The following is a 27,418-nucleotide window of genomic DNA, read 5'->3' as shown; positions in this document are numbered from 1 at the left end:
CAAACACCACAAAATATGAGTACATCGGCAGGCTTAATGTGGCTCACAGTCTGCGGGTTGAGAACCACTGAATGTTTCATATGGGGAAGACAATAAGATTTGATGGAGGAACTTTTTGAAAGACCAACAAGGACACAGATGGATAATATTTAGACTCATATTGGAGAAACGATTATTAGCTTTTTTTTTTATTCACTTAGTGGGGGGTGGAGTCCAACTGGGTCCACTCAGCATGGCGGCCACTGAACAGCCTATTGTAGCCTGCCCCGGGTGATTATGATGATGGAGAATTTGGCGGAATGAAGATCAGCAGGGGAAACCGAAGTATTTGGAGAAAACCCGCCCCAGTACCACTCTGTCCACCACAAATCCCACTTGAGCAGACCCAGGATCGAACCCGGGCCACCGCGCTGTGAAGCCAGAGACTAATTGCTTGAGCTATGGCGCTGCCTGATTATTAGCTTTCTGGATATTGTTCATCATCCAGTATTCTTAAACAGAACACAGCATTTCAGGAGATCCAGCTCTAGTCTAGAAACTTAGTGAAACTTCAAGTTCTGCTACCAGAAAGTTAGTTTAATTTCAGGGTGCTTAAGATGATGAACAAAAGGTATGGTGCAATATATTTGTTCTCCTTGATGGGGCCAGCACTTTGGCTGGTCTCCTGGAGGATCTGAATGTTGTCCTCTATCCCAGTTGTGATGGGGCTGTTCCTGCTGATGTAGTCCATCAGTACTTCGGAGTCAACACGTCCTGCAAAACAAAGCCAATGCTGGATGGATTGGAAATGTGTATAATTTATACAGTACTGGTGAAAGAGGAAATACTGAAAGTGAAACCCATGGCCAAGCCATTGTCAGAAAGATTTGTATACTCTTCCCTTATTCTGCCTAACTCTGGGGTCTGCATGCCCTGACCACCCAATGAGCCAGGCTACTGGGGGTATGAGCTCCTGGTAGGGTCACCCAAGCTAGATGGGGCATAGCATACAGGCCACATGGAAGGTAGTCCATGGTCCTTTAGGTCAGGGTTGGGTGTGAGGTCAGCCTCATCTGAGAAAGCAGTATATGTTGAGAAGTTCAATGATGGATGCTGGATGGATAATTATGGAAATGACTACAGGAAAGGTTGTTAGGAAAGTAAGTTATGTGGCCAGTTTATTCAGGAAAAGAACATTAAGGCAATCAAAGTTAAGACATAATGTAGAGGGAAGGCAGGAAAGCCCAGAGTGAGATAGCTAGAAGGTAACAGAAAATGAAAGTGATGAGATTGAGACAGAAGGCAAATAACAAAGATCAGGCATCTGTCATTAAGGAGGCCAGGGTCCTTCCAGTTAAGCATTACATCATGATAATATATAGAAGTGGAGGAAGCTCTGGTGATTTACACTTGGGAAAGATCTGCTGGCACTCAGTGGAAAAGAGGCAGGATAAAATCAAAACAAGCTGAAGAAAGATCCTGTGTCTTTCCCAGGAATCACACCCTGGTATTTGATCTGCTAGCCAGTCACTTTACTGACTGAGATCTCTTGTCTCCACAAGTACAATTTTAAATATAAGGTTTAACTATCAGTATATGTTCATTACTGATTTGAGCCATGCTGAAGGTCAGCTCGCTCTCGGCGTGACGTCATGGCGGCTGCCATTCCCAGATTCCATCCCCACCCCTATTAATGTTGACATACTACCATCATCACATGACCCCATCCCACCTCCTAGTCTTGGAACGAGGAGAGACTTACTGTGCAGTCTGTCGGACGATGCTGACCGGAGAAGACGATTACCAGCTAGCAGGGATTGTTGCAAATTCCGTTTCGGCTGGGTTACTCAAAATTTGGTTTGGTATCTGGCTGCCTGGTAAAGTAAGGCTGCCCACATCGCAAGCTGTTGGGTAGGACGGTTGCGATGTGTGTTATCATTTTGTATTTACCTGCATCTGTATTATTTGTGTTTGTAAGGGGGTAACCCATTCAAAGCCCAAGGGAAGTTGGAAATTGGGGTAAGTTGGTTTATTTTGCGTCGCAAGTTCTCGCGACAAGAGACTGCTTAGCAATCGTGTATTGGGTTGTTGTACCCCATGTTCTGCCAGGATTATGTGTTTCTTTGTTATGTCTGTACTTTATTTATTTTGTTATTAAATTTTCTTTATTGTTATCTGAGGCCAACATATCACTGTAGCTCCTCCACACAGCTTGGATACCCCATGTCTATCTCAGGGAGCGTGTGAACACAGCAATAGAGCCAGCGACAATAGGCTGCTTCTTCCCTCTTCACGGCTCTCATGATGAGTAGTATTTGAGAGAAGAAGGGGAAGGGGGCGGTTCAGATTTGTGTTGCATCATATTGGTTGGAGTGGAATCATGTTAAACCTCAACACTGGGTGGGAGTAACTGTGATTTTCTTAGGTCACATGTTACAGGTAGTAATAACGCCATCCTCTATGAGGTAGGCCGAACTACGGCTGTGTCTTTGATGGGGATACATCATGGACCAGGGATGCGTCAGGACTCAGCTTTGGGACAACTCCTCGTGGTCCCACTGGGTAATGAGTCTCAGGGTCTGGGTTTTTTTAATTCGCTTAGTGGGGGGTGGAGTCCAACTGGGTCCACTCGGTACAGTGGCCACTGATTGGCTTATTGTAGGCTGCCCGGGTGATTATGATGATGGAGAATTTGGTGGAATGAAGATCGGCAGGGGAAACCGAAGTACTCAGAGAAAACCCGCCCCAGCACCACTTTGTCCACGACAAATCCCACTTGACCAGACCCGGGATCGAACCCGGGCCGCCGCAGTGGGAAGCCAGCAACTAACCGCTTGAACTATGGCGTGGCCTTCAGGGTCTGGATTAGTATGACTAACCAGGACTGGCAGCTAAGTTCCCATAATGGGCAATGGAATTATGACTGGAGCCTCCCATGGGGCGGCATAATGACTCTTGGGTCTACTCAGGACGAATGCGGGAGAGCACTCGTATGGGTGTAGCTTTGGCTATTTGAGTTGTCTCCCTAGAGTACCGGTAAGGTGCTGCAAGCCTTCGGACTCAACACTCTAAATCGGTCTGACTAACCCATGTGGAGGGGTGGGAATGTGGTAAGCTTATGCGCCACCCCCAGGGGCGACTTTCTCATGCAGGTTTCCCTGGTCGCAAACTCATGAGTCGCACTCCCACTGAACATCTGGGATACCCCCCTCCCCCGAACGAGCACTTTTGGTCCTGGAGGCTTGTGAGGGTTTATCCTTAACAGGACTGAACTGCTTAAGCCAAGGTGTGAGGCATTGTGCTGAGGGCTGCATGGCACTGGGGTGGTAATTATCCAGTGTCGTGAATGATCCCCTCAGGGCACCAGGCATCTCCCCGTTGTATTTATGCCTTCCACCTGTATGGGGCGCTGCCGGTGGTGACCTATATTCCCATGACTCGTGGAACCGAAATAAATACTGGTACCAAAACAGATACCGGTCATAAGGACCTTAAACAGAAGAGGGACTCCCCTCCAAGGAGATCCCTATGAGAAATACTTCAGCAGGGGGCAGGAAGCTCTAGTGCACCAGTTGCAACCAGCGAACCTGCTGGTGAAATTTCAGCCAAAGGCAGGGACGAACCAGTGGTGAGAAACCAGAAACCACTCTCTTGGGAGTCTGTAGTACTGACATAGCACTACAGGGAGCTAGTACTTCTAGCATTCCTACACTAGGAGAAGGTCTAGGATACCTAGCCTCTGGTGTAAGTAGACTCTGTATAGTGAAGAAGGCCCTGTCTGGATGCGCTAGATGGAAACTTAGAAAGGCATGAGCTAGGGCAAGCGAAGCAGGAACTGGGGGCATTCAGCAACCAGGAAATGCAGGCTCATCCAAGCAGGGAGAAACCCCTGCCAAGACCCTTAAGAGACAAAGGTCGGAGGGCAGTACACCCCATAGAAACGTCCAAAAAGGTCCACGGACACTAAGGGACCAGGGACTTACTGTGGCCAACATAAAGGTTGGAAACATATCCTGAAGATAAGCTGACAGAAGATGACCAGAACTCCATTCTGGAAGTACTGGGAGGGGTGTTAGGTAGGACTCCATCAGGAGAACTACCAAACCTGAAGTCCTACAGACTGGAGTGAGGCGGACTATTTTTTACAACCAAGTCTGGTCAATGGCTTATCAAAGCTTTCGACAATTACAAGCTGGAATTAGGGGCCAGGCTGAACGCTACAGATGCCAGGAACCTACCCAAACCTGTTAAAATGGCTCTCAGGATTAGGGACAAAGTTGCCCAGAATCAGGAAGAGCTACTGAAATTGATTGTGAATCTTAATCCAGGACTCCACACTGAGCAATGGAGAGTACTCAATAAGCAATCTGAGCTGAAAGGCCAGAGGCTTAGTTTACTTATAGACTGGGAGTCTTATGCCATTATAAAGAGGACCAGATATAAAATATTTACAAGGCTCTCATAGGAAACAGTTAAACTGCTGAAAGATCCTGAAGCTCAGCACCAAAAGGGAACTGTGCTAGACACAGCATCCTCAAAATCGGGCTCTGAGGGGGAGGGGGATGATGTACCCACTCCCTCAGATGACCAAAGCAGAGCATATGAAGGGACCCCTTCAAATGGTACCCAGTCTGAGAATAAGAAGAAAAATTAAACAAGTTACACACACACACACAAACTCAAACATATACATAAACAACATGAAATTCCTTCAGATTAACATACACCACAGCAAAGCAGTCATGGCAACTTTAAGCCAGCAGCTAGCTGAGGGAAAGGCAGAGATAGCACTTATTCAGGAACCTTGGTTATACAAGGGTCAAATAAGGGGTTTGACCAACACAGGGGGGACAGTTTACTCTGCTGTACCTGGTAATAATGCAAGATCCTGTGTTTATATCAGGAATCATATTAATGCCTTACCTTTGCTGGAGCTCTGTTCTAGGGATGCAACAGTGGTGAGGACAATATACAAGTATCGAGGGGGCAGCAGGGAGCTGATTGTTGCTTCAGTGTACTCGTACCTTCCATATGACTCAGATGAACCACCACCAACTAAGGAGATGAGGGACATCGTAGACTACTGCTATAGCAGGAAAAAGCAACTCATCATTGGGTGTGATGCCAACGCGCACCACATCTTGTGGGGGAGCACCGGCACCAATCCAAGGGGAGAGAGCCTTAGGAATTTCTGGTGAGTTCAAGCTTGAATATGGTAACTATAGTAAAGAAGCTACCTTTGTGGTCTGCAATAGGAAGGAGGTTATTTACTTGACACTAGGGACAGATAGAATAGAAAACCTGGTAAGTAATTGGCATGTATCTGGCAAGCCGTCTTTATCAGACCACAGATACATATGTTTTCAAATAGGTAATGTAACAACACAACAAGTTACCTTTAGGAATCCTAGGGGAACCAATTGGGAGTCATACAAGGACAACCCAAAGGTGAATCTGGAGATAATTTCGCAAAGTATATGCACAATAAGGGACACAGATCGATCTGTTGTAACAGGCTATTATCTTGTCCTATTATCATAATTGTCCAGCCAAGACCACTCGCTTACCAAGAAATGCACCTTGGTGGAACAATAAGCTGAGTGGGCTAAGAGCTAAAACAAGAAAGCTATTTAATATGGCAGAAAGAACAGGCCTGTGGGACGCCTACAAGGAAACCCTCACCTGTTATAATAAAGAAATAAGGAAAGCCAAACAATCCTCATGGAGGAGGTACTACCAGGAGATCAATGATGTACCAGGCAGTGCCAGACTCATGAAGGTCATAGCAAAAAGGCGACCAGCAATGTCAGTACTGTCAAGCTACCTAATGGTAAGTATACCCAAACTGGGAAGGGGACACTGAAAGAACTGTTCAGAGTTAACTTCCCTGATTCAAAGCTGATTGATGATTCAGGTGATGGGCGGGTCCAGCAGAATCTGGGCGTATGTGGACACATAGCGAACAGGGTAGAATGGAACATGGCCAATCAGGTAATCAATCAATGAACCAAAAATTAGTTCAGCGTTAGGTAGCTTCAAATCATTTAAGTCTGCGGAAAGAGGTGGAATTGTACCAGCACTTCTGCAGCAAGAGGTGGAACATTTAGTCCCACACCTATGCTGCATATTCAGAGCATGGGTTTATCCCTACAGCCTGGAGGCAAGTCAAAGCGACATTTATACCGAAGCCCGGGAAACTTGGAAAAACCGAGGCTAAGGCTTATTGCCCTATCAGCCTGTCATCTTTTATTCTGAAAATGATGGAGAAAGTAGTAGATAGACATATTAGGGATGGTGCATTGAAGATTCATTCTCTGCAGCAAAACCAACATGCTTATCAAATAGGTAAATCTACTGAAACCACACTGCATAATGTGGTTACACGCATAGAAAATACCATCGAACACAAGGATATTTCCCTTGGAGCATTCCTTGACGTAGAGTGAGCCTTTGACAGAGCCTCTTTTGACACAATAAAACAGGCTGCTGAAAGGCATGGCATTGAGCGTGCAATATGCAGATGGATCTGTGCCATGCTGGAAAGCAGGAATATAAGTGCTACATTGTCTGAAGAGACCCTGAGGGTGTCTGCAGGGATGTGTTCTCTCCCCTCTGCTCTGGAGCCTGGTCGTGGATGATCTTCTTTTGGAGCTCAACACTAAAGGTCATTTCACAGTAGGATATGCTGATGATATAGCAATCCTAATCAATGGGAAAATCCCTTACACTGTGTCAGAGGTCTTACAAACAGCCCTGTACACAGTTCAACAGTGGTGTGAAAGAACAAATTTGTCTATCAATCCAAACAAGATGGTAATTATACCCTTTACTAAGAAGATGGATATCAAGGGGCCTAAGGAACCAATCCTCTTCAGTCAAGCGATCTAGCTATCCAGTGAAGTCAAGTACCTTGGCATAACATTAGACAAGGGATTGAAATGGAAAAAAACAGCTGGACAAGGCTATGAACAAGGCCTATAAGGCCTTCTGGACATGCAGAGGAACGTTTGGAAAACCCTGGGGACTGAAACCAAAGGTGGTGTATTGGATATACACTGTTGTAGTAAGACCCATAATCACCATGCTGCCATTATATGGTGGCCTAGAGTTAAACTCAAAACAAGTCAGGCAGAACTAAGCAAACTGCAAAGGACAGCCTGCTTGGGAATTATGGGAGCAACAAGAACAGCTCCAACAGCTACAATGAAAATCCTACTAGGACTCCCCCCACTGCATCTGCAGATGGAAGCAGAGGCCAAGTTAGGAAATTACAGATTACGTTGCAATGATCAATGGAGACCACAATCCGAAGGTTTTGGACATGCATATATGATTCAGGACATTGAAAAAGAAACCATCCTACGGATGGGGTCTGATAAAATGATACCGAAACATATTTATGATAAACCCTTCATGATCAGATTTCCTGATGGAAGTGAATGGAAAGAGGGGTTTCAACCCAATAGAAATGGGGGACTAATCTGGTATACAGATGGCTCACCCCTCATACCCATACTCAAACCTCAATACTATGTACATACGTGATCTGTGATTTTCAAGTAATTTAAAAATGCTGCATCAATTATGCAAGTCAAGAAATATCAAATGATAAATGATAGAATGATTATGAACAGGAAATTGGTAGCTATAAGCAAGAATTTTTTTTTAATCTTTAAAACTATGAACTGAAGTAGCATCAAATGAGATGAGAAGAAGATCATGATTAGTAAGGAGGTAATAATTTGGAAGGAAAAAGAAAGCCTGGAGAAAATAGGAAAATCATCAGTTAGGACAGGTAGTTAACAAAGATCCGAACCATGTATTTTCTCAACGGCAACTCTGGACTATTCAACACACTCTCTGAGAGACTGCATCTTACAAACCTGTGACATGGTTCCGGAAATTATTGGCAATGGTCGTATATCCGTCTCCTCCTGTCACAAGGTAGGAACACAAAGAAATTCGGTACCATTTCTCTAGATCCAGGGGCTCATACTCAGGCACACGACATTCTGCACACCTGACTGCCACCTTGACCACTCGATCCATCACAGGTCGACTCATGTCAAACGTCACCTGTATACCTGAAATGTATATATTATGAGCATTGCAAGGAATGAATTTTGATCTTCATTGTTGTTTCTGCTGCTGCCAACGTTTTGGATTTGACTCATTCCCCTGTTCTGGCTCCAGATGTAATCCATTAGCATTCAAATGTTGTTAAGCAGAACTTTTATACAGCTGGTATACAAATAACTATGAATGTGAGCAAACTTGTTAAAAGTCACATATTCTCTTGTACATTGTATATTATAACCTTGTGGCTAAACCTGAGCATGGGAGCACTGGAAAACATATTTAAGAACAAGCACTGCTGATAACCAGTTTCTGCTTGACTAGCATTAATAACATTTTAAATTAATCATTCTGCTGTTGCATTCCATTTCATATAAACAATATTAATACTGTAAAATGCAACTAATCTGAACAGGTGTATTTTCTGGTTACCCTTTGCTTACAATTCATTTTGACACAAGATGAGTTCATTTCACATTATTAACATTTCTACATGATTCTTATGATTGTGTTGTAAAATATGAATGTAAAATTTCCTCTGTACCCAAACATCATGCTATGAGTGCATATAGGGGCATGGAGGTATAGCTCCATGAATTTAAGATGTTGGCACCAAGTAGTTAGTTTTATGCTCTTGTAGATTTGTTCCTAGGGAAAGAGACCCTGGTACCTAGAGCCAGTGTAGATGTGATGAAGAGCAATATCACCCTTACAAAGGGATTCAAATCTGCTGACTGACGTGTTCCACCTCATTCATTCCAAAATCTCTAAAAAAATCAGCAGTTAAGTATGAAAAGTTGCCTTTCTCTCACATCCATGGATGAAATTTGTTTCATCTTCTTTTATTAATGTTCATAAAGTAATCTTAGGCTGAAGTAGTCCTTTTCCAAGCAGAAGAGTTCTATTTTGGGGATATAACACCATGTAGTCAATTGAAAGTCAACTGACAGTTGGAAGAAAATGTCGCCTCCATCTTCAGGATCAAAGAATAAGCCATGCAAGAAACCAGCATGAAGCTGGTAGCAAGTACGGCCAGAGCAGAGGTTGCTACCTGCTTCATGCTGGTTTCTTGCATGGCTTTTTCTTCAATCTGAAGATGGAGGCGATGTATTCCTCCGAAATATTTGTTGACTTCAAATGGACTGCATGGCATTTCATTCCAGAAGATAACCAGAAGTCCTGCTTCTTGGAGCTTTCCACTTTCATAAGATTCTTATTTAACATTGCTATTTTAAAATCAGTTAGCCTTCCTCAGAAATCATATCAACATGAGAAAGCATTCCCCAGAAATTTAAATGTCCTTGTTCATCCACAGGCCCTTATTCTATATATCAGTGTCACTCTGCATATTCTGTTGATCCTTCACCACCATCTCTCACTAGAAGAATTGAAAATTATTTTATAATGACCTATAAATTTAGTGCAGAACATCTTAAGCACTACATGATTGTCTGTAGGGAAACAGGATGACCCAATGACATTATGATTTTAAGTGCTATGTCACTGTGCTAGCAACACATTTGACTTACTTTTATCATAGGCCGCGCCATTGCTCAAGCGGTTAGTCACTGGCTTCCCACCACGGCAGGCCGGGTTTGATCCTGGGGTCTGGTCAAGTGAGATTTGGGTGGACAAAGTGACGCTGGGCCGGGTTTTCTCCGAGTACTTCGGTTTCCCCTGCCAATCTTCATACCACCAAATTCTCCATCATCATAATCACCCGGGGCAGGCTACAATAGGCCAATGAGTGGCCGCCGTGCCGAGTGGACCCAGTTGGACTCCACCCCCCACTAAGCGAATTAAAAAATTAATTACTTTTATCATACATCAATAAGATAACATGTAACTGCGTTATATGCAAGTTCTTAAGTTCTCACTTTGGTGACTATGAAGTGGATTATCTTGTGGGTTGCGATACTACACATTCATATGTCATTTCCATCTTCAAGATTGAAGTGATCCTGATTCTGAAGACCCTGAAGATGGAAGTAGCATGTTCCTCCTAAACTCCGATATCCACATACAAGGCTTCAAGGAGTCACAACATGGACAACCTACAATGTGAATTTGTTATCCGTTCATTTTAAAGTATCAGTGTTCTTCCTGGGATTCAAGACACTCTGACACTTGCCTGACATCTGCAGGAATCCCTGACCACTGAATTCTGTTGCCTCTAAATCTCTCTTATGTCGTCCATTTCCTCGGTAGAGGCTCTGGAAGCGACTTACAGAGAACTCTAGTGTCTCCAGTAGATGCTTTCCTTGCAGTTCTATTATATCCACTGTGTTTGAAAATGGCTGAGCTGTCATGAGTTCTGCATATGTGATGTCTGTAAACAGAAAACTGATATATTGACTTTTGCACACCATTTGTACTTGCAGAATTTACAAATCAGAGCATGGATGTTGCATTCGTGCACATTTATACAGCCATTCTATTATTCATATTCTGACTTTCTTTTCTCTTCCTGTAAGTTGCTTTTAGGGCTTAGATGTGAACAATTGTGGATGTCTGGTAGGGTAAATGTAAGCAATTTTAACAATTCCTTAATGTTGTTATCACTTAGAAGAACATACTTCAGTGAAAAAGAAGGGAATTTTTTGTTAATTATATAATAAATGCACAAATGCTTCCTACTGCACTATGGCCCTGGGGTCAACTCATCCTCTAATAGAAATGAGTACCAGGAATCTTCCTGGGGTTAAAGGGCTGCCAGCACGTAAGGCTGACAACCTCACCGCCATCTGTGTGCTGATGGTCTAGAAAATATGAGAGCCTCTACATGTCACAACCCTACAGGCCTCGATGGTCTGTTACAAGGATAACTTTACTTTTACCTTTTACAAATATATTAAGTATTAATATAAAATGTGGGGAGGGGAAGAAAAATGGTTAACTAAGTCACTTATTACAGTATTTTACTATAATAAAGAATGTGTTTCAACCCCCATCTTCTTGCTGAATCATTGATGATATGGATATAAAAAAATAATGATCATTTGTTCTGTGCAATTAAAATGTGATCTTTTGCTTTCAGGAAAGAATATAAATCACAAGTTTTTGAAACTGAATTTAAGAAAAATATGTGAAACCAGAAAAGATAACACAAGGGATCTTTTGGCCATGCACACATGTTTCTTCTCACGCATCATGTTGTCTGCTTACTCATATGCCTGAGTGCAAGATGGAGTACTTCTGGGGACACAATCACACAGTGGTGTACCATCTACTGCTTAGCTCAGAAGGAATCTGTCAGCCTTAATGATATGCAGGCAAAATGATAAGCAGAAAGGAGTGTGTTCAGTTACCCTTAGGACAGTGAAATCTAGGAAGCTATGATGGAAGAAGCAAAGGATGCATACAGAATTTTGGTTGGGAAACTGTTTGAAAAATGTCGACTTGGGAGCTAAAGGAGACATGAAGTGGATGGAACAGACTAAGGATTGTGTCCAATGGCAGACTTTGATATTAGCAGTTCTGCTGCCATAGTGATACAGAAAGGAGAAAACAAGCCCCAAGCTCCATGGTTTTCAGAATGAATCCAAAATAATTATATGGAAAATAAAGGCAAAAACTAAAGGTAAGCACACCCAATGGACTAACAAACCCAGTTAATGCCTACAAATTCTCATACCTCTATTGCCAGCAGAAAGAGTGCATTATTTTCATTTATATATTTATTATAATTTATTATTTTGTGAGGGATCATTTAAAAAATATATTCCAGAACACTTCCACTGTTCTCAACTCTCTTGTCTTTGACTTTTGTGGAACAAGGGAGACATTAATAAATTTCCATCTGTATTCATCATAACTCCCTGTCACAACCCAAAACAAAATTTAAAAAGCACATTGTGAATATAAATGAAATTGCTGCAGTAATAACATGATTATATACAAGATTATGTATTTTACAAGAAATATTAATTTATTCTGCAAATATCTTAGGGCATATTAACATTCTTGGCTAGGCACAATACATCACTGTGGTCGCGATGCAAGGGCCAAGAAGGCCCACCCCTTATACATTCAACATTCTTGGCTTCTGAATGCATGAAGGTGAGGGAAAGGAATCTGTATATACAGGTATATAGTAAGAGTACATAAGAGTTGTGAAAAATCGTAAAGAATGTATCTTGGGCATAGTTTACAAGAGAATGCATCATTTACATCTCCGTCACACAATTTAAATTCTCTGTATCCTGATGCCATCAGATTGCAGTTAATGTAAATTACATTTTTACTGCAGTAAAAGGTTATGCTAGTCAAATGTCATTATTTTCCAAGGAAATGTTATGATAGCATAGGAAAGTATTTGACTTGAAGTAGATTTCTACGAATGTACATACTTCCTGCTGCTTCTGTTTCAGAAATGGAACTTCGGATTCCTCCTGAGTTTATGAAGCCAATAGCTGCCCCTGTCCAGAAGCCTGGTTGGGCATGTTTCACACACTGCAACATAACAGAAGCTGTGAGGATATCTCCGTGATGCTGCTTATTCAGGCAGATTTAAATGCTTTGCTTCCATCCTTAAGTGGCAAAGACATGAAGAAATTTCTGTTCCATTGGGCTCTGGGCTACACTCATGCCCCAGAGAGGGGCAAGGAAAACAAGACACAAGGAAAATAAATAGCCTTAAGTACTGTGCCACACAGTTATGAAATAACTTTAAACATATTTTTAAGCATTTGAATGTTTTTGCACTTCTACAAATGTATACATTTTATCTCAAGCAATTCTAATATGATGTACCTTAATAAACTATAAGGAAAACTAATTTACGAGGGTTGGAACTTTAATAGTGGCAACACTGCTCTAGAGACGCCATGCAATGGAACCAAATAATGTCGTTTATACCACACGTTAGTTACATACCTACCTTACCTCAGAGAAAATGGACTCTCCCTTCCTACATCACGTGCATGCTCAGTGACAAGAGAACAGAGCCTCGTGTTAGCTGGCGGTCTAATGTAGTGTTGTCACGATATTTTCAAAACAGGGACAACGGAGTTGGATAAAGATTGAATGCGCCAGAGGCTGTACAGCATGACAGTGTCATCAAGGTCTTCAAGAGGCTTGCGGGGAATCTGCATTGCCTTACAGAACAATGACAAGGTGGAACCACCACGAAAATCAAAAGTTCATCAGAACCCCAGCAGTGTGAAAGATGGTGATTCTCATGTACGACTGTGATGGTGTTATCATAACGCATACCGTTCCTCAACAGCAGACCATCAATGCACAGTATTCTGTTCATTTTTGGAACACAACCTGCGACCAACTTTGAGAAAGAAGCGGCGACACTTTCTGCAGAACCCACCCACCATTTTGCAGGACAATCCTCGGCTGATGCAGCACAAGCTGTGGCTGATTTGCTCAATCGATGGGGCTGGGAAGTGCTGTACCATCCTCCATACTCCCCAGACTTAAGCCCTTGTGACTTCAACTTGATTCCTAAGATGAAGGAACCACTTCGTGGCATTCGCTTCAGAACAGTTCCAGAGATTCTTCAGGCAGTAGACCGCTCCATTCGAACTATCAACACAACAATTGCTGCTAAAGGTATCCTACGACTTCCACATCGCTGGCAATGAGTTGTACACAATGCTGGTGACTATATTGAAGGACAGTAAAACTTCGAAACATGCATCTATTTTTTATTGGTTGTAAATAAATAGTTGCCACTATTAAAGTTCCAACCCTTGTACAAATTTATACAGTGTTACCCGAAGTGTGATTAATTTTTCAGCACTGGTTTTGTATATACAAGATAGAGGCCAATGAAGTTTCCAAAACTAAAGAGAACAGATATGAAAAATATGTGTACTCCCAACTGTAGAACACATATTCTCAGAACTGTTTATACTTGTCATTGGCTTAATCTGATGAAAGTGTTGAAGTTACCTCATCTACGAAGGCATCAGCAATGACATTTCCAATGTTGCACTCCCCTTTCCTACAACCACCATTAGAAGCATCAAGGAACACTTTGGTACTCCCAATTACACGGCTTCCTTCGATGTCAATTATTTGTTTCCATGGCTTCAGTGCTTCAACAACTTCTGGATCTGAGGAATACATGCAAATTGTCAAATTATTCTTACTTTTCCAGGTGTTTTAGTGTTTAACCTGCCTTGCTGTAGATACAATGTTTAGTACACGGGCAGAGGAACATTGAAACTGTTCTTATTACTATCACATTCACGCAGTCCCACATATGATGATGTTATTCTGCTGCTTTATGATGCTGAATCAGCTGCTTGAGTTTTGCAGTACTGAATGAATGAGATGATAAGATGTTTGTAAGAAAGAATTGGGAGGGATATTTAAGACACAATCTTGGCCATTGTCTGGGGGGACTGAAGAAAACCAGAAAATACTTCTGTCATGATGGACAGTTCCTGACTTGGGTTTGAACTGAGTACCTTATGAAGAATGTCAGTCAGATTCATTACCACTCTTTGAACATGCTTGGTTATCTGAGGGGTGTGGCTGAATCATGAAGCTGCCTATTTGCCTGTGCCCAGTGCCAAAACACTGCTGCTTCACATTTGGTGACTCACTGACTTAATTATCAGGCTAGGGGCCTTATGTCCCGACTGAGACTTTATAATGGTTTTCCTCAGTCCCACTAGGCAAAAGCTAGGGGTTGTACAAATTACTGTCTTCTGGGATGTGATACCATGTAGCCAGTGTTCTTGAAGATACTCGTATCTGCTGTCTCCATCTTCTATCTTGAAGATAATCATTAAGTTAACTTTAAACCAGTTAATCAGTCATTACAGGTATAGTTAAAAATGTAACAAAATAACTTTCCACGAAGATGTGTAAGGGACATGGATGTAAAGTTCAACACATTCTTAACCCTTAGACTAGACAAAAATGATCATCTTCTTTCATCATCAGGGAAGGAGACCGAGTGTGCGGTGGACATAAGGCTGCGTGATCACAGAGCCATCCCAGAATTGGTGGTGAAGAAAGGAATCTCATTGCCTCTGCTAGTAAATGAAGTTCGTCCATCTGGTCTGTAGCCTGTCACTGCTCTGACTACTTTCACATCTGAGCAATGATGGAGTTGTATAAAAATAATAAAATGCACTTAAAGAAATCAATTAGAAAACAGTCTTTACACATGAAGAGTTCTATCTTCTTGGATATAATGCCGTTTAGTCTGTTGAAATTCAACTGACATTTCAGAGGAACAAATCACCTTCATCTTCAGGGTTGAATAATAAGCAAAGGAAGAAACCAGCGAGAAGCAGGCAGCAAGCAGGAAGAACAGTCTCTACACGTTGTGGATCATGCATATGACAGATGTCTTAATGAGTCATTAGCAAATGTTTTAGTTTATTCCTGGCCACAGTAAGCAACGGTATTTATTCAAACCTTCTGGAACAGAGTTATCGAGAAGTATGGGTGACCCTTCCCAGGCTGCATATTCTCCTTGCTCATCAAACCAGATTGTGATGTTCCCCACGTATTTGGAATATGCATAAGCTTGGACAATAAGTACGCTGTGTCCTCCAGCTTGTTCGACAATCACTGGATAGCTGTCCACTGGCAATTCACTAGAGGGAGGGGTTCCTGGAAGGAAAGCAAGAAAGAAAAAAGATAATCAAATTTTGATGTGATGTTTTAAGTTCTCACACTAGTGAGTATACTTTGTTTGAAACATCTCAGTGAGTATGTCATGTTCTGAATAGGCAACTTTATGGAAGAAATGACTGGTGTGTTCAACAAGATCTCCAGTATGGTAATTTTGGTTCCATCATATGTTGAAAATAGAATTCCAGTAACGTTCTAATAATGAAATTACTATCTACATCACTATCTGATGATGACACATGCTCAAAGATGTTCTAGACACGGTATACTAAAACTGCTGGCTTCTGGAGTATGACAGTATGCAGTGTAGTATAAGATATTTACACTGCATAGCATCCAATTCCAGATGATGATAACCTTCAAAACAATTTTGAATTTTAATACAAACATACCAGTATATCTTTGTTAAATTATTAACACATAAATAAAGGTGAAAGGTACAGTTTTCCCAATGCTTAATTAATTAAGCATTAAGCAATGAAGATGTATGGGGAATTGAGGTATAGCTTGACTATTCTTGACCTCAGCACTAGATGAAGGTCAGCTTCATGACCTAGCTGCTTTACGCGTGGGGAAAGAGCCCCCAGTACCCGTTTGATAAAAGGCTGGGTATCTCTGGGCTCTGTGGAATAGAGAAAAATCTCTTGCCTCTGACAGGAATCGAACTCTGGCATCCAGCCTGTAGCCTGTTGGTATACTATATTACTGTTGCTTTCAGTTTATTATTTTTGTACTGTCTCACTCTTGCTCATTTTACCTGTGTACAGAAAGCTGTGAGAATGACCTCCGACTATGACATCTACCTCTGGCACAGCAGCTGCTACTTCACGGTCCACATCAAGTCCTGCATGTGACAATGCGATGATGATGTCCACACCTTGACTTCTCAGCTTTGCTGCTTCTTCTGCTACAGTCTCTATCTCATTGAGGAATTTCAGTTTCTCTGTGCTGGATATCTCCTGTGTCAGAAACACAATGTTGGTACCCCAGTACTAAAATTCTTATTTCCTTTGATACCAATGTGTAATGATTCACTCACAATGATACAAGAACTGCTAGTATATACTTTGAAAATGTAACAGAGTAACGGCTGTAGCAACCAGAAGCTATATTTATGACAAACAGACGTACCTACACTTCTTCTTGAATATGCCTGCTTTCCTCATCAGTATCAAAACATGTAGCTTGAAAAAATATTAGCACACAAATGGAGAAATTAAAGTTTACTCATATACAGAGGTCCGAGCGAGGACATGCGAGCTATAGAAAGACTGGCCGATTATTTAGGAAATTTTACAAAGCATAGCATATTTGGAGGTGATTTAAACTTGCCCTACACTGATTGGATCGGAAATGTGGAATGCACTAGTGGAGGTCAGACATCTGTAAATAGATTGGTGTGGGAAAATGGGTACATGCAGGTAGTACAAAGCCCAACCCGAGGGGATGCATTACTGGATGTTAACCTAGTCCGGCCAGAAAACTTGTGTACCTCATGCAGCATTATACACGGGGTTAGTGACCATTGTGGGGTATTATTAGGAGTAGNCTGAATGCGGTGTCCCAGTTCGATGCTGTGTTCAGCTACGGCCGACTTGTCCAGATGTTCGAGACGGTTGTGCCGCTGATGCTCCTTCAACCTCGTGTCCACGGAGCGGCCTGTCTGCCCAATATAGACTTTCCCGCACTCGCATGGGATCCCATGTTNTTTCTCCACAATAATTTTGCAATATGGGCAAGCAATGGTAGATATGTTGAGGAAGTATGGAATAATTTCAAGAACATAATACTCTAGTATATGGAAAGCATTCAGACCCTGATTACTATAATAAGGAAGTGAAAATGTTAAAGTTAAAGGTCAGTAAAGCATATGATAGACGAAAATTAGGACAGCAGTACTGAGAGGAACTGAAACTTCATTGCTGTTAGTTTATTATACTCGTATATTGTGTTAATTTTCTATTAATGTTGTGTTTTTCTACTAATGTTTGTGTGCTTTTGTACTAATGTTTATGTGCTGTGTTTCGTTTGAACGTGTTTATGTGTTATTTGTCTGTTGCCTTATTGTAGTACCACTTCCACCGGACCCCATTTGCAGTTAAATAATAATAATAATAATATCATCAAAGAACCGACAGGCTGGGACTGATGATTTGAGCCACCTCCAGAAACTCCACTACAATAATTGTGCACAACTTTTACAGCTGTCACAATTGTACACGCAGTATATTTCATAACATCTTCTGGTGTTCTAATAGAATACTCACAGGATAGTTAAATTTTCATATTATGTGTTAGATGATATAAGCACAATGAAATTTTGAGGTGATTCAATTCTCTATGTCATTCAGACTCTTTTCTAAGACATTAAATAACAAAGGGTATATGTTTATAAATTTTCAGCAGTGATTACACTACAGAATGAATGACCAGGGTTCGATTTCTGGTAGGGATAATGATCTTTCCATTTTCATCCAGAGTGGCTCTGGGGTCAAGCCAGCTTTCTGGGTAACTTGTGCCCTATGCATCCAGGACTTCAATCTAGTGATGAGGTTCAATTTTTATGGAGCTATGGAACACGTCTTCATGGCATGGGGCAATACAGGTTCCCAGTGTTGGTGGGAAACCGACCATATGGTAAAAAATAGTGTAGGTAAATGCATAACGACATTGAACACATGGGTTCTGCTACCATGGTGTCAGTTTTACATGGAAGTGACTGCTCGGAACACATAAATATATGTGGGAGGACAATATCAAAAATGATTTGTAGAGAGACAGTATGTGAGTCTGTGGACTGGATTCGGCTACATCATGATACAGTCCAAAGTAGTCTTTACAGACTTGGTGCTGTACCTTCGGCTTCCCTAAAAACTATGAAACTTTTCACCAGCAGAATATAACTTCTCAAGAAGACCCTTTAAATGGAGTTACTAAATTTTATGTGGGCATAAACTTGGTGTGTTACACTTGGGGAGGAACATAGATTCTCCATGTCTGAGAGATAACTGCTGAGGACAGTACCTAGACATAGGAGACAGGAAGAAGCAAGTGAAAGGAGAAAGTTACATATCAGGAAGTTCTGCGAGTCATGTTCATCACAAAGTTATGTTATGCTGATTCCAGCATAGAAGGTTGATATAAAGTTGGCATGTAGCAATTAATAAAAATTTTGAAATTTGACTATATCTAAAGTATTGAAAATGCTGATTTTGATTATTTTGATTGTAAGATGTCAACTTTATGTTTTTAAATGTACTATTTTGTGTATAAATATTGTGGCTATCTTGCACGTTTTTATAATTTATCCGATCATGTATAAGAAAATTTATTGTGTTGATTGGTTTCAATCGTTTTTGAAACTATGCATGTATGGAACGTGTTCCACATCCAGTGGCGTTTTAGTCCCTCTTGTTCTATGGAACAGGAAATAAATATGAATATGAATATGTAAAACTAAATTTATACAAAATTTAAGCTGTAAAAATTACTGTAACAGGCCGTTTTGATGATCTTGACATAGAGAATATACTAAAATGGATATTAGGAAAATATTCTGTGCCACAATGCAAGCAGTTGGATACTGGACTCTCATTGCAGAGCCTTTGGATCAATACCGGTGACTTCATGTAAGATCCATAGTGGACAAAGTAGCACTGGAGCAGATTCTTCTCTGAGTTTCTTTGGGTTTACCCTACTATTGATCATTCCACCGTTACTCCATACTGTCTCTCAATGCCCCTTTGTTGTATGTTGACCATGATGAGGCAGCACACTGTCACATCCTCAGTCTCTGGGTTAGGGACTTGATGTCTGATACTATATTTGAATGGCCATAAAGTATGCAGTTTAAGTTTTTGTTATGGAAATAGGTTTTGAAGATGTGAACTGGCACAAGACAGGGGCCAATGTTGCAAACTTATCATAACAGTGATGAAATAATCAGCTTCTCAAGGAAGACCATGTATGACACAGCTCATTAATATATACTTACGTAGAAAGTGCGAAGAACGTATCCAAGAATGCCTATTTTCCTGCCTCCCCTCTCAATAACAATGGACTTCTTGTACTTTCCCTGAATGGACGGCTCCTCAGAATCATCAATGTTGACCACAACAAATGGGGCATTCACAGTCTCCAAGAATGGGACAACCCCTGCAATCTTATCATCAAATTCATGGTTGCCCAGTGTCTGCAAAAGATACGCTTCTTAGTACTGGGCATTATTATTATTATTAGTGTTAATGAACTATCACAGAACTTCATCAGTTTCCTTAAAGGCGATTCATCATACAAAAAACTGATATGTCATAAAACAGAGAACACATTAAGATTGATGACGTTTATTTTTCTAAATATTGTCTGACATAAATACATAATAAGATGAATGGTGATATCTATAGTATGGAAGGTTTTTCGCACTAGATTTGTATCTACAATAAGGGAACACCAAGGCAAATTGAAATAGTTAAATCACAAACAATGCATTTGGAAAATGTGTAAGTTCATACTTTATTTGAAAGCACTTCTCCATTCTTTCGAATAATACACATGTAATATAGCGCAGATGTAACCTCAGAAGGGGGATATGTGCTGTGTAAACACTAGAAGAGGAGGAATATGATGAAGTAATTTCGAGTAAGTTAATTATTATCCAAACGTTTGCATGGAAGGTTTAAGGAGAATAAAGAGAAATCTCACGAAAGCCAGCAATCGAACCATATGCAAGACATAATATTTAATTTATTTATCTCTCTTCAACAATTGTATAAGTAACTAAAATAGTGTCAAACTGCAGGGCGATCTTAATAAATAATGAACTGGAAATGTGGTAGGAAGCAAACAAGACCTAATTTGTTACTACCCCTGCGTTTGTCTAGGGGGACCATAGATAACATGGGGAGACAGAATAACCACGGGATGGTCTGTGTCCCTGCCAAAATTGGAACCAGTCACCTCTAGAAAACAATGAGTCAACGCTGAGTTAACTTGCTCAAATGCCTGAGCAAAAGTCCGCTGATAGGTAATTCAGTCTATCAAGCACTTGAGGCACTATGCTACAAGACGGAAGGTCGCGGGATCGAATCCCGATGAGGTGATTTTTTCAATTAACCTAATCCTTCCAGCCGCACTATTGACGCTATTGACCTGGGGTCGACTCAGCCTCTAACAGAAGTGGGTACCAGGAATATTCCTGGAGGTAAAGGGCTGCCGGCGCGTAAGGCTAACAACCTCACCGCCATCTGTGAGCCGATTGTCTAGAAAAAGTGGAAGCCTCAATATCTCACAACTCTATAGGCCTCCACGGCCTGTTATAGTGATGCCTTTACCTTTACCTTTTTTATCATGCTCTTGAATAAAGATGAAACACGAATGTTTTAAAACAACACAGCGCGCCACAAACACATACAGGACAACATCAAATAGCCCTCTTCTCGAGAAAGACAAGGCGGCACACGTTCGGCCCATGTCAAGCGAAATAATAAGAGGGACGACAAAAACCTGCTTGGTTTAGGGATTCAAGTAGAGTCTTAACCAGTGCTTGAGGTGGAATGAATATAGAACCGGGATGGTTTTCCCAAAAAAGGTATTGTACATTGCATTTACTGCCAAAGAAGTAACGGGATGCTTTCAAGCCATTTAGAAAAGAACCGGGATGCCATCCCGTCGCATCCCGCCCCACCTGAAGCCCTGGTCTTAACCAATTATAAATATTTAAAATACTGGAACAGCCGCTGTAGTTGTAAAGACTTTAGATTTTATACTGCTTGACTATCTATCGATAACATTGCTGACATATCTGAACAATCGATATTAATGATCTGTAATCAGATCATTTTCTTGGCTAGTCTGTTTTCTTATCATGCTCTTGATCGTAATCGTAGGTGACTGATTCTCGATAAGCATGTCTGTGGTTGATTAAAATCCTTGTGATTAATATCGTGTGAGAAATAACATTTTATTGCTTATTATAATGATTACAGTGCTTAGTGATAAAAGAAGGGTGAGATATGTTTCGGTTTTCTTTCTTTCTGTTATTTTGCAATTCTTGTAAACCATTAGCCTCGATGTTCGTTTACTGCAGATCTACTGTTGCAATGCGAATCATGCCGCAGATCTCAAACTGCATAGTTCTGAAATAATTTCCATTGTATTCCGTTAAGTATTAACCAAGTCGAGAGAATAATTATTTCAAGTTATAGTTATAGATCTACATGGGAAATACAATTTTTCTTTAGAATGTAGCAATATTTTGTATGATGGGAGGGGCTTTTGGAAGAATTCATAATGTTCGATATGAGATATGACAGCTTCATGTAAAGTACTTGTTATATTTTTTATAGGTTATTTAATAAGGCTGTCAGTATCGAGAATTCATAGCATCCGGCGATGGGATGACTGATGAATTGCAAAGAGTTGGAAGTAAGCGGCCATGGGTTAATCGAGGCTAATCCCAGAATTTGCCTGGAGAATCTGAGGAAAATAACGAAAAAAAAAACTTATTCGTGGTGGCCGATCTCCGGATCGACATTTGAATATACGAAGCAGGAATGAAACCCCCTCTACCGTGAAGAAACATTTCTCATCATCTTCCGTCAACAGATGGTGCGCGTTTTACATTCAGAACTTAGATATAGAGAGAGTTACCTTGTCAAACAATTCAACTTTGTTAAATAAATATAAGGCTGTTGTAAATGAGTTGGGCTATTAGATATTAGTGTTTCCGAAATCGTCACGGATACGAACACGAACAAATTTGGAAAAAGCAAGGAAACTCTTAATATTTTCGTTCGAAACAATGATTTTAACGTATCAGCCGCTAATGACGATCCGCTCGCTACTTACTTACTTACCTATGGAGCTGAACCCTTCTTGAGGAGTTAAATCTGCAGCTACTCAAGAATTTCCCAGCATTTTATGGAACCCGAAGGTTCATTACCGTGTTCACAAGAGACCTACACTGGTCCCTATCCTGAGTCAGATCAATCCAATCCATATCATCCCATTTGTCCAAGATACATTTTAATATTGTCCACCCACATCCGCCTCCTTGGTCTTCCAAGTGTTCTCTTTCCTTCTGGTTTTCCTACCAATATCCTATATACAGGGGTTGGACAAAAATATGGAAACACCTCGTGAAATGCATGCCTGAATTGAAGTGTTTATTTTAGCGACGTTTGTAGGTCACGCTGTCGTATCTGCCCAACACCACTACCGGTACAACCTCCGCAATACGTTGCAAGCTTCATTTGTTGTCGAGACAGTGTTCTGTGCAATTTTTGTGCATCACGTCAGAGCTAACAGAATTCGAACGCGGGCAAATTGTTGGGGCCCATATGGTGGGTGCTTCCGTAACCAAGGTAGCCGAGGTCTTTGGTGTTTCGCGAGGCACAGTATCCAAGATTATGACCGCATACAGGAGGACTGAAAAAACCTCATCCGTTAAACACCAGCGTGGACGGAAATGTGTGTTGAGTGATCGAGACAGACGAACATTGCGTAGGATTGTGACGAAAAATAAGAAGACTACAGCTGCAAAAGTGACTGCTGAACTGAATGTCATGCTCACAAACCCTGTCAGCACCAAAACAGTACGAAGGGAACTCCAGAAACAGGGTATTTCTGGACGAGCTGCAATTCCAAAGCCACTCATCAGTGATCAAAATGCCACTAAGAGGACAGCGTGGTGCCGAAATCATAAAACCTGGACTATGGAGCAATGGAAGACGGTCATTTGGTCGGATGAGTCCACCTTCACACTGTTTCCGACTTCTGGCCGAGTTTACGTCTGGAGAACGCCATCCCAAGCTTACGATCCAGATTGTTTGCTGCCAAGAGTGAAACATGGCGGGATTTCGATCATGGTATGGACACCCATATCGTGGTATTCTGTCGGACCCATCATTACCCTGCAAGGTCACATCTCTGCCAACGACTATGTGACCATTTTGGGCGACCAGGCCCATCCCATGGTGCAAACTTTGTTCCCTAATGGTGATGCCATTTACCAAGCCAACAATGCCTTTGTTCACATAGCTCACATCGTCCAGGACTGGTTTTCTGAGAACGAAGATGAAGTGTCACGTCTGCCATGGCCCCCACAATCGCCAGATATCAATATTATTGAGCCTTTGTGGTCTGATTTGGAGAGCAATCTGCGTGCGCGCTATCCACCTCCATCATCGATAACAGAACTTACCATGTTTTTCAGGAAGAATGGTACAAGATTCCCTTACAAATCATACAGGACCTCTATTTATCCCTTTCCAAGGAGAATGCAAGCAGTTCTGCAAGCCAGAGGTTGTCCTACACCATATTAGTCACGGTAATGTGTTTTTTGTTGGGTGTTTCCATATTTTTGTCCATCCCCTGTACATTCATCTTCTCCCCCATTCGTGATATATGCCCTGCTCACCTCATCCCCCTTAACTTGATCATTCTAATTACACTTGGAGAAGAGTACAAGTTATGAGCCTCCTCATTATGCAGTTTTCTTCAACCTCCTGTCACTTCATCTCTCTTCAGTCCAAATATTCCCCTCAACACCCTGTTCTCAAACACACTCAGTCTGTGTTCCTCCCTTAATGTCAGAGACCAAGTTTCACATCCATACAGAACCACAGGCAAAATTATAGTTTTGTATACGTGTATTCTAATGTTTATGTTTCTGGACAGTAGACGAGAAGACAACATGTTCTGGACTGAATGGTAGCAAGCATTACCCGAGTTCGATCTGCTCTTAATTTCCTCCTCAATCAGGTTGTGATTTGTTGTCGTCGTTCCCAAATATCTGAACTGTGTCACATTTTCAAAACATCTGTTTCCTATCATTATGTCATGATTTGGCCCTGTATTTTGGTGACCAGACAACTTCTAGACCAACCTCCTTACTTGGGTCAGTTAAGGTTTGCGTGTTTTTCTTTATGGTATCTACATTATCACCCAGTAGATTCACATCATCGTCATAGACCAACAGCTGATGTGTCCCGTTTAATTTCAGTCCCACCTGGTTTTCCTGGACCTTCCTAATGGCACATTCTAAAGTAAACTTGAAACGGTGTGGCGATAAAGCATTTCCTTCTCTTAGACTATTCTGGATAGGAAATTTATCAGACAATTGTTTACCTATACGGACTTTACTATAAGTTTCGTTTAAACACATTTTAATCAGCCTTATGTATATATAATAGACTCCTTCCACTGACCACGCAATTTTTCCTTATGCCAAATAGACGTAATTAGCTTATGGATTTTACCACGTAATATTTCGCCTCCTGCTTAAACAGTTTCTGCCGGAATTTGATCACTACCTGGCGATTTATACCGTTTCAATTTTGCAATAGCACTTTCAACCTCAAAAGGGCTACGATCAGCTATTAACGGCTCAGCTATATGCATTTCTATCTGCCTAACATCACTGACCCTATTTACATTCAAAAACGAGAGAAGTAGTTCTTCCACCTATTCAAAATATTGTGGGAATCTGCAAGCAGATCACCATTCTCATTCTTCACTAAGTTACATCTAGGTTGGCAACCCCTCTTAAAGTCATTTATTCCTCAATACAGGTCTCTAATGTTTTTTTTCTTACTGTTCATTGCAAGCTCATCAATTTTGTCTTTCAGATATTCCCTCTTTTTATTTCTGAAATGCCTGCTGGTTTCACGTCTTATATTGTTCAGATTAACTCTATTTATTTCGCTTGGATCCTGTAACCATTGAAATGTGGATTGCTTTCGTCTGTCTAGTAATTTTGAACATTCTTCATCGAACCATGGCTTATGTTCCTTCGGTTCATAATAACCTAGACTCTCCTTGGCAGAAATTTTTATATTCTCTCTAACAGTTTCCCAAGCTATATTAACATCCACCTCAGGGTCCAAGCTTTCCAAAGCCGCGAACCTATTTGAGATTTCAACACGGTACTGCTCTTTACCCTCTACCTCATTTAATTTCTTGAGATTGAACCTCTCCATATGAACATTGTGTGTTGTCTGTTTGCTCACTGCCAGTCTCCTCCTAACCTTTGCCACCACCACGTAGTGGTCAGTACCACAACCTGCTGTCCTGAATGAATGGACATCAAGCAAATTCATGGATGTTATGATGCGGGAACATTGTACTTGTGACAGTAAGATTTTTCGATATGGCAAAGTTTACTACTCTAACTCCATTATCATTACTAATTTCATGCAAACTCTCATTTCCAGTTGTTAGTTTGAAAATGACTTCCCTACCTACTTTGGCATTGAAATCTCCTAACAAAATTTTCATATGGTACTTCGCGAATTTATCAAATATATGTTCTAGTTCTTCATGGAACCTGTCCTTTATGTCATAAATTTTATCTTCTATTGGGGCATGAACATTTATAACGATGCTATCACACCAGCGACCTTTTAGTATTATATATGACATCCTATCACTAACGAACTCTACCCTCTTAACTGCTGATACAATTCTCTTATGTACGAAGAAACCTATACCCAATTCATGATGTTCATTCCCCAATTACATCTCAAGTTCAAAAGGCAAAATAAGATTCCTTTGCCCTATAGATCCTCGGACCTGACTCCACACGACTTCTACAACTTCTACGTATGGAGCACACACTGACTATTTGTTTATAAACTTTGCGAATTTTCACGCTGTTTTCAGTTTGTTTCATATTTCCATCTGTAACCGTTTCGACATTTGGAAAATATATTTTCTTATCACCCAAATAATTTTTGTTATCTCTGTATTAATTATACAACTCGGGTAAATATTTTGTTTCAATGTTGATAGTAGAAAATTTGTTGGTAGGCGGTGTAACTGCGTCACAACATCCCAAAGATGAAGTAAAATAATTACCAGTGCGTCATGCGGCAGCATGTTCATGAACTGAGACGTCACATTCCATTTGAATTTGGTGTACCACAGAGTTCCTTGAAAGTTATCGCCAGCGTTTAAGAAAATCGGGTTGGGCCGTTCATTCACAAGTCTCTTGACTATCGTAGCGACTCGAGCAATGCCTCCAAAACACGTTTCTTCTTGACTTTCTAAACATGTCTCTGACGACAAACTGACTTGCTCAAACCGAGCGTGAAAGTCATTGATATGAATAAGAGATATCTCAAACAATTCCTTTTTACTGCGCTTTGTTACACGGCCACAAGCAGGTTGATACAGAATAGAAAAGACGATGACGAGATATAAAAAGAAGATTTTCCGTTCTGAAAGTACAAACATTCTACACGTTTTAGTCTGAACGCCGCGTAGCATGACACAACTGTTCGCTGCGATATTCAACCCACAACTGGGGACAACTGAGTGCGGACTCGACTGTGACAAGGTGCGAATAAACACCGTCATAAGACAGGTCAATGTCTTTCAGGGGAAAAACCAACCTTCATAGAAAAAAGTAATAAGATAACTTAGAAGATACGAATATCTTTAATAACACACCATTGTTAGTCGCAGTATCGAAGTGTAAGTTCCCTTAGCCCACATGCAAGAATTCGCTTATAATTGCATTGTCATTCAGTTATTATCTAGCGCAGACGAAGTTCGTATGTTTTTTTTTCCACCAGAGACAAAGTCAATAGATTGTTGTGTACAGATAACCGCATGTCATAGGCACTAGAACGAGGCTCTTAAAGTACAAATCCCACACCGACCTAATGTGGTATCCAAAATGTAGTTCACAATGACATGGTCATTATACTTTTGTTTCGTGAGAGAAAAAACCTGGAGAATTACAAACATCTCCATTGTT

The 27,418-nt window shown here is 41.0% G+C and overlaps 2 protein-coding genes across 2 annotated transcripts; one reads left to right on the top strand and one right to left on the bottom strand.

The window, feature by feature from the left end:
* Positions 1-555: 555 nt before the first annotated feature.
* LOC111875570 (apyrase) lies at positions 556-26,968 on the bottom strand. The gene is made up of 9 exons (XM_023871913.2): positions 26,515-26,968; positions 19,655-19,852; positions 16,418-16,619; positions 15,442-15,639; positions 13,960-14,123; positions 12,405-12,507; positions 10,187-10,384; positions 7,863-8,063; positions 556-753 (listed from the first exon to the last, which is right to left on the bottom strand). The coding sequence occupies exons 1-9, from the start codon at positions 26,923-26,925 to the stop codon at positions 572-574; spliced, it is 1,857 nt and encodes a 618-aa protein (XP_023727681.1). The 5' UTR covers positions 26,926-26,968; the 3' UTR covers positions 556-571.
* On the top strand, positions 2,781-12,512 carry LOC111875571. The gene is made up of 3 exons (XM_023871915.2): positions 2,781-5,173; positions 11,093-11,635; positions 12,426-12,512. The coding sequence occupies exons 1-2, from the start codon at positions 4,542-4,544 to the stop codon at positions 11,142-11,144; spliced, it is 684 nt and encodes a 227-aa protein (XP_023727683.1). The 5' UTR covers positions 2,781-4,541; the 3' UTR covers positions 11,145-11,635; positions 12,426-12,512.
* Positions 26,969-27,418: the final 450 nt, after the last annotated feature.

The sequence above is a fragment of the Cryptotermes secundus genome, unplaced genomic scaffold (genome assembly GCF_002891405.2).
Source record: "Cryptotermes secundus unplaced genomic scaffold, Csec_1.0 scaffold1251, whole genome shotgun sequence".
Classification (NCBI taxonomy): Eukaryota; Metazoa; Arthropoda; class Insecta; order Blattodea; family Kalotermitidae; genus Cryptotermes; species Cryptotermes secundus.
This window is presented reverse-complemented; position numbering and strand designations above follow the sequence as displayed.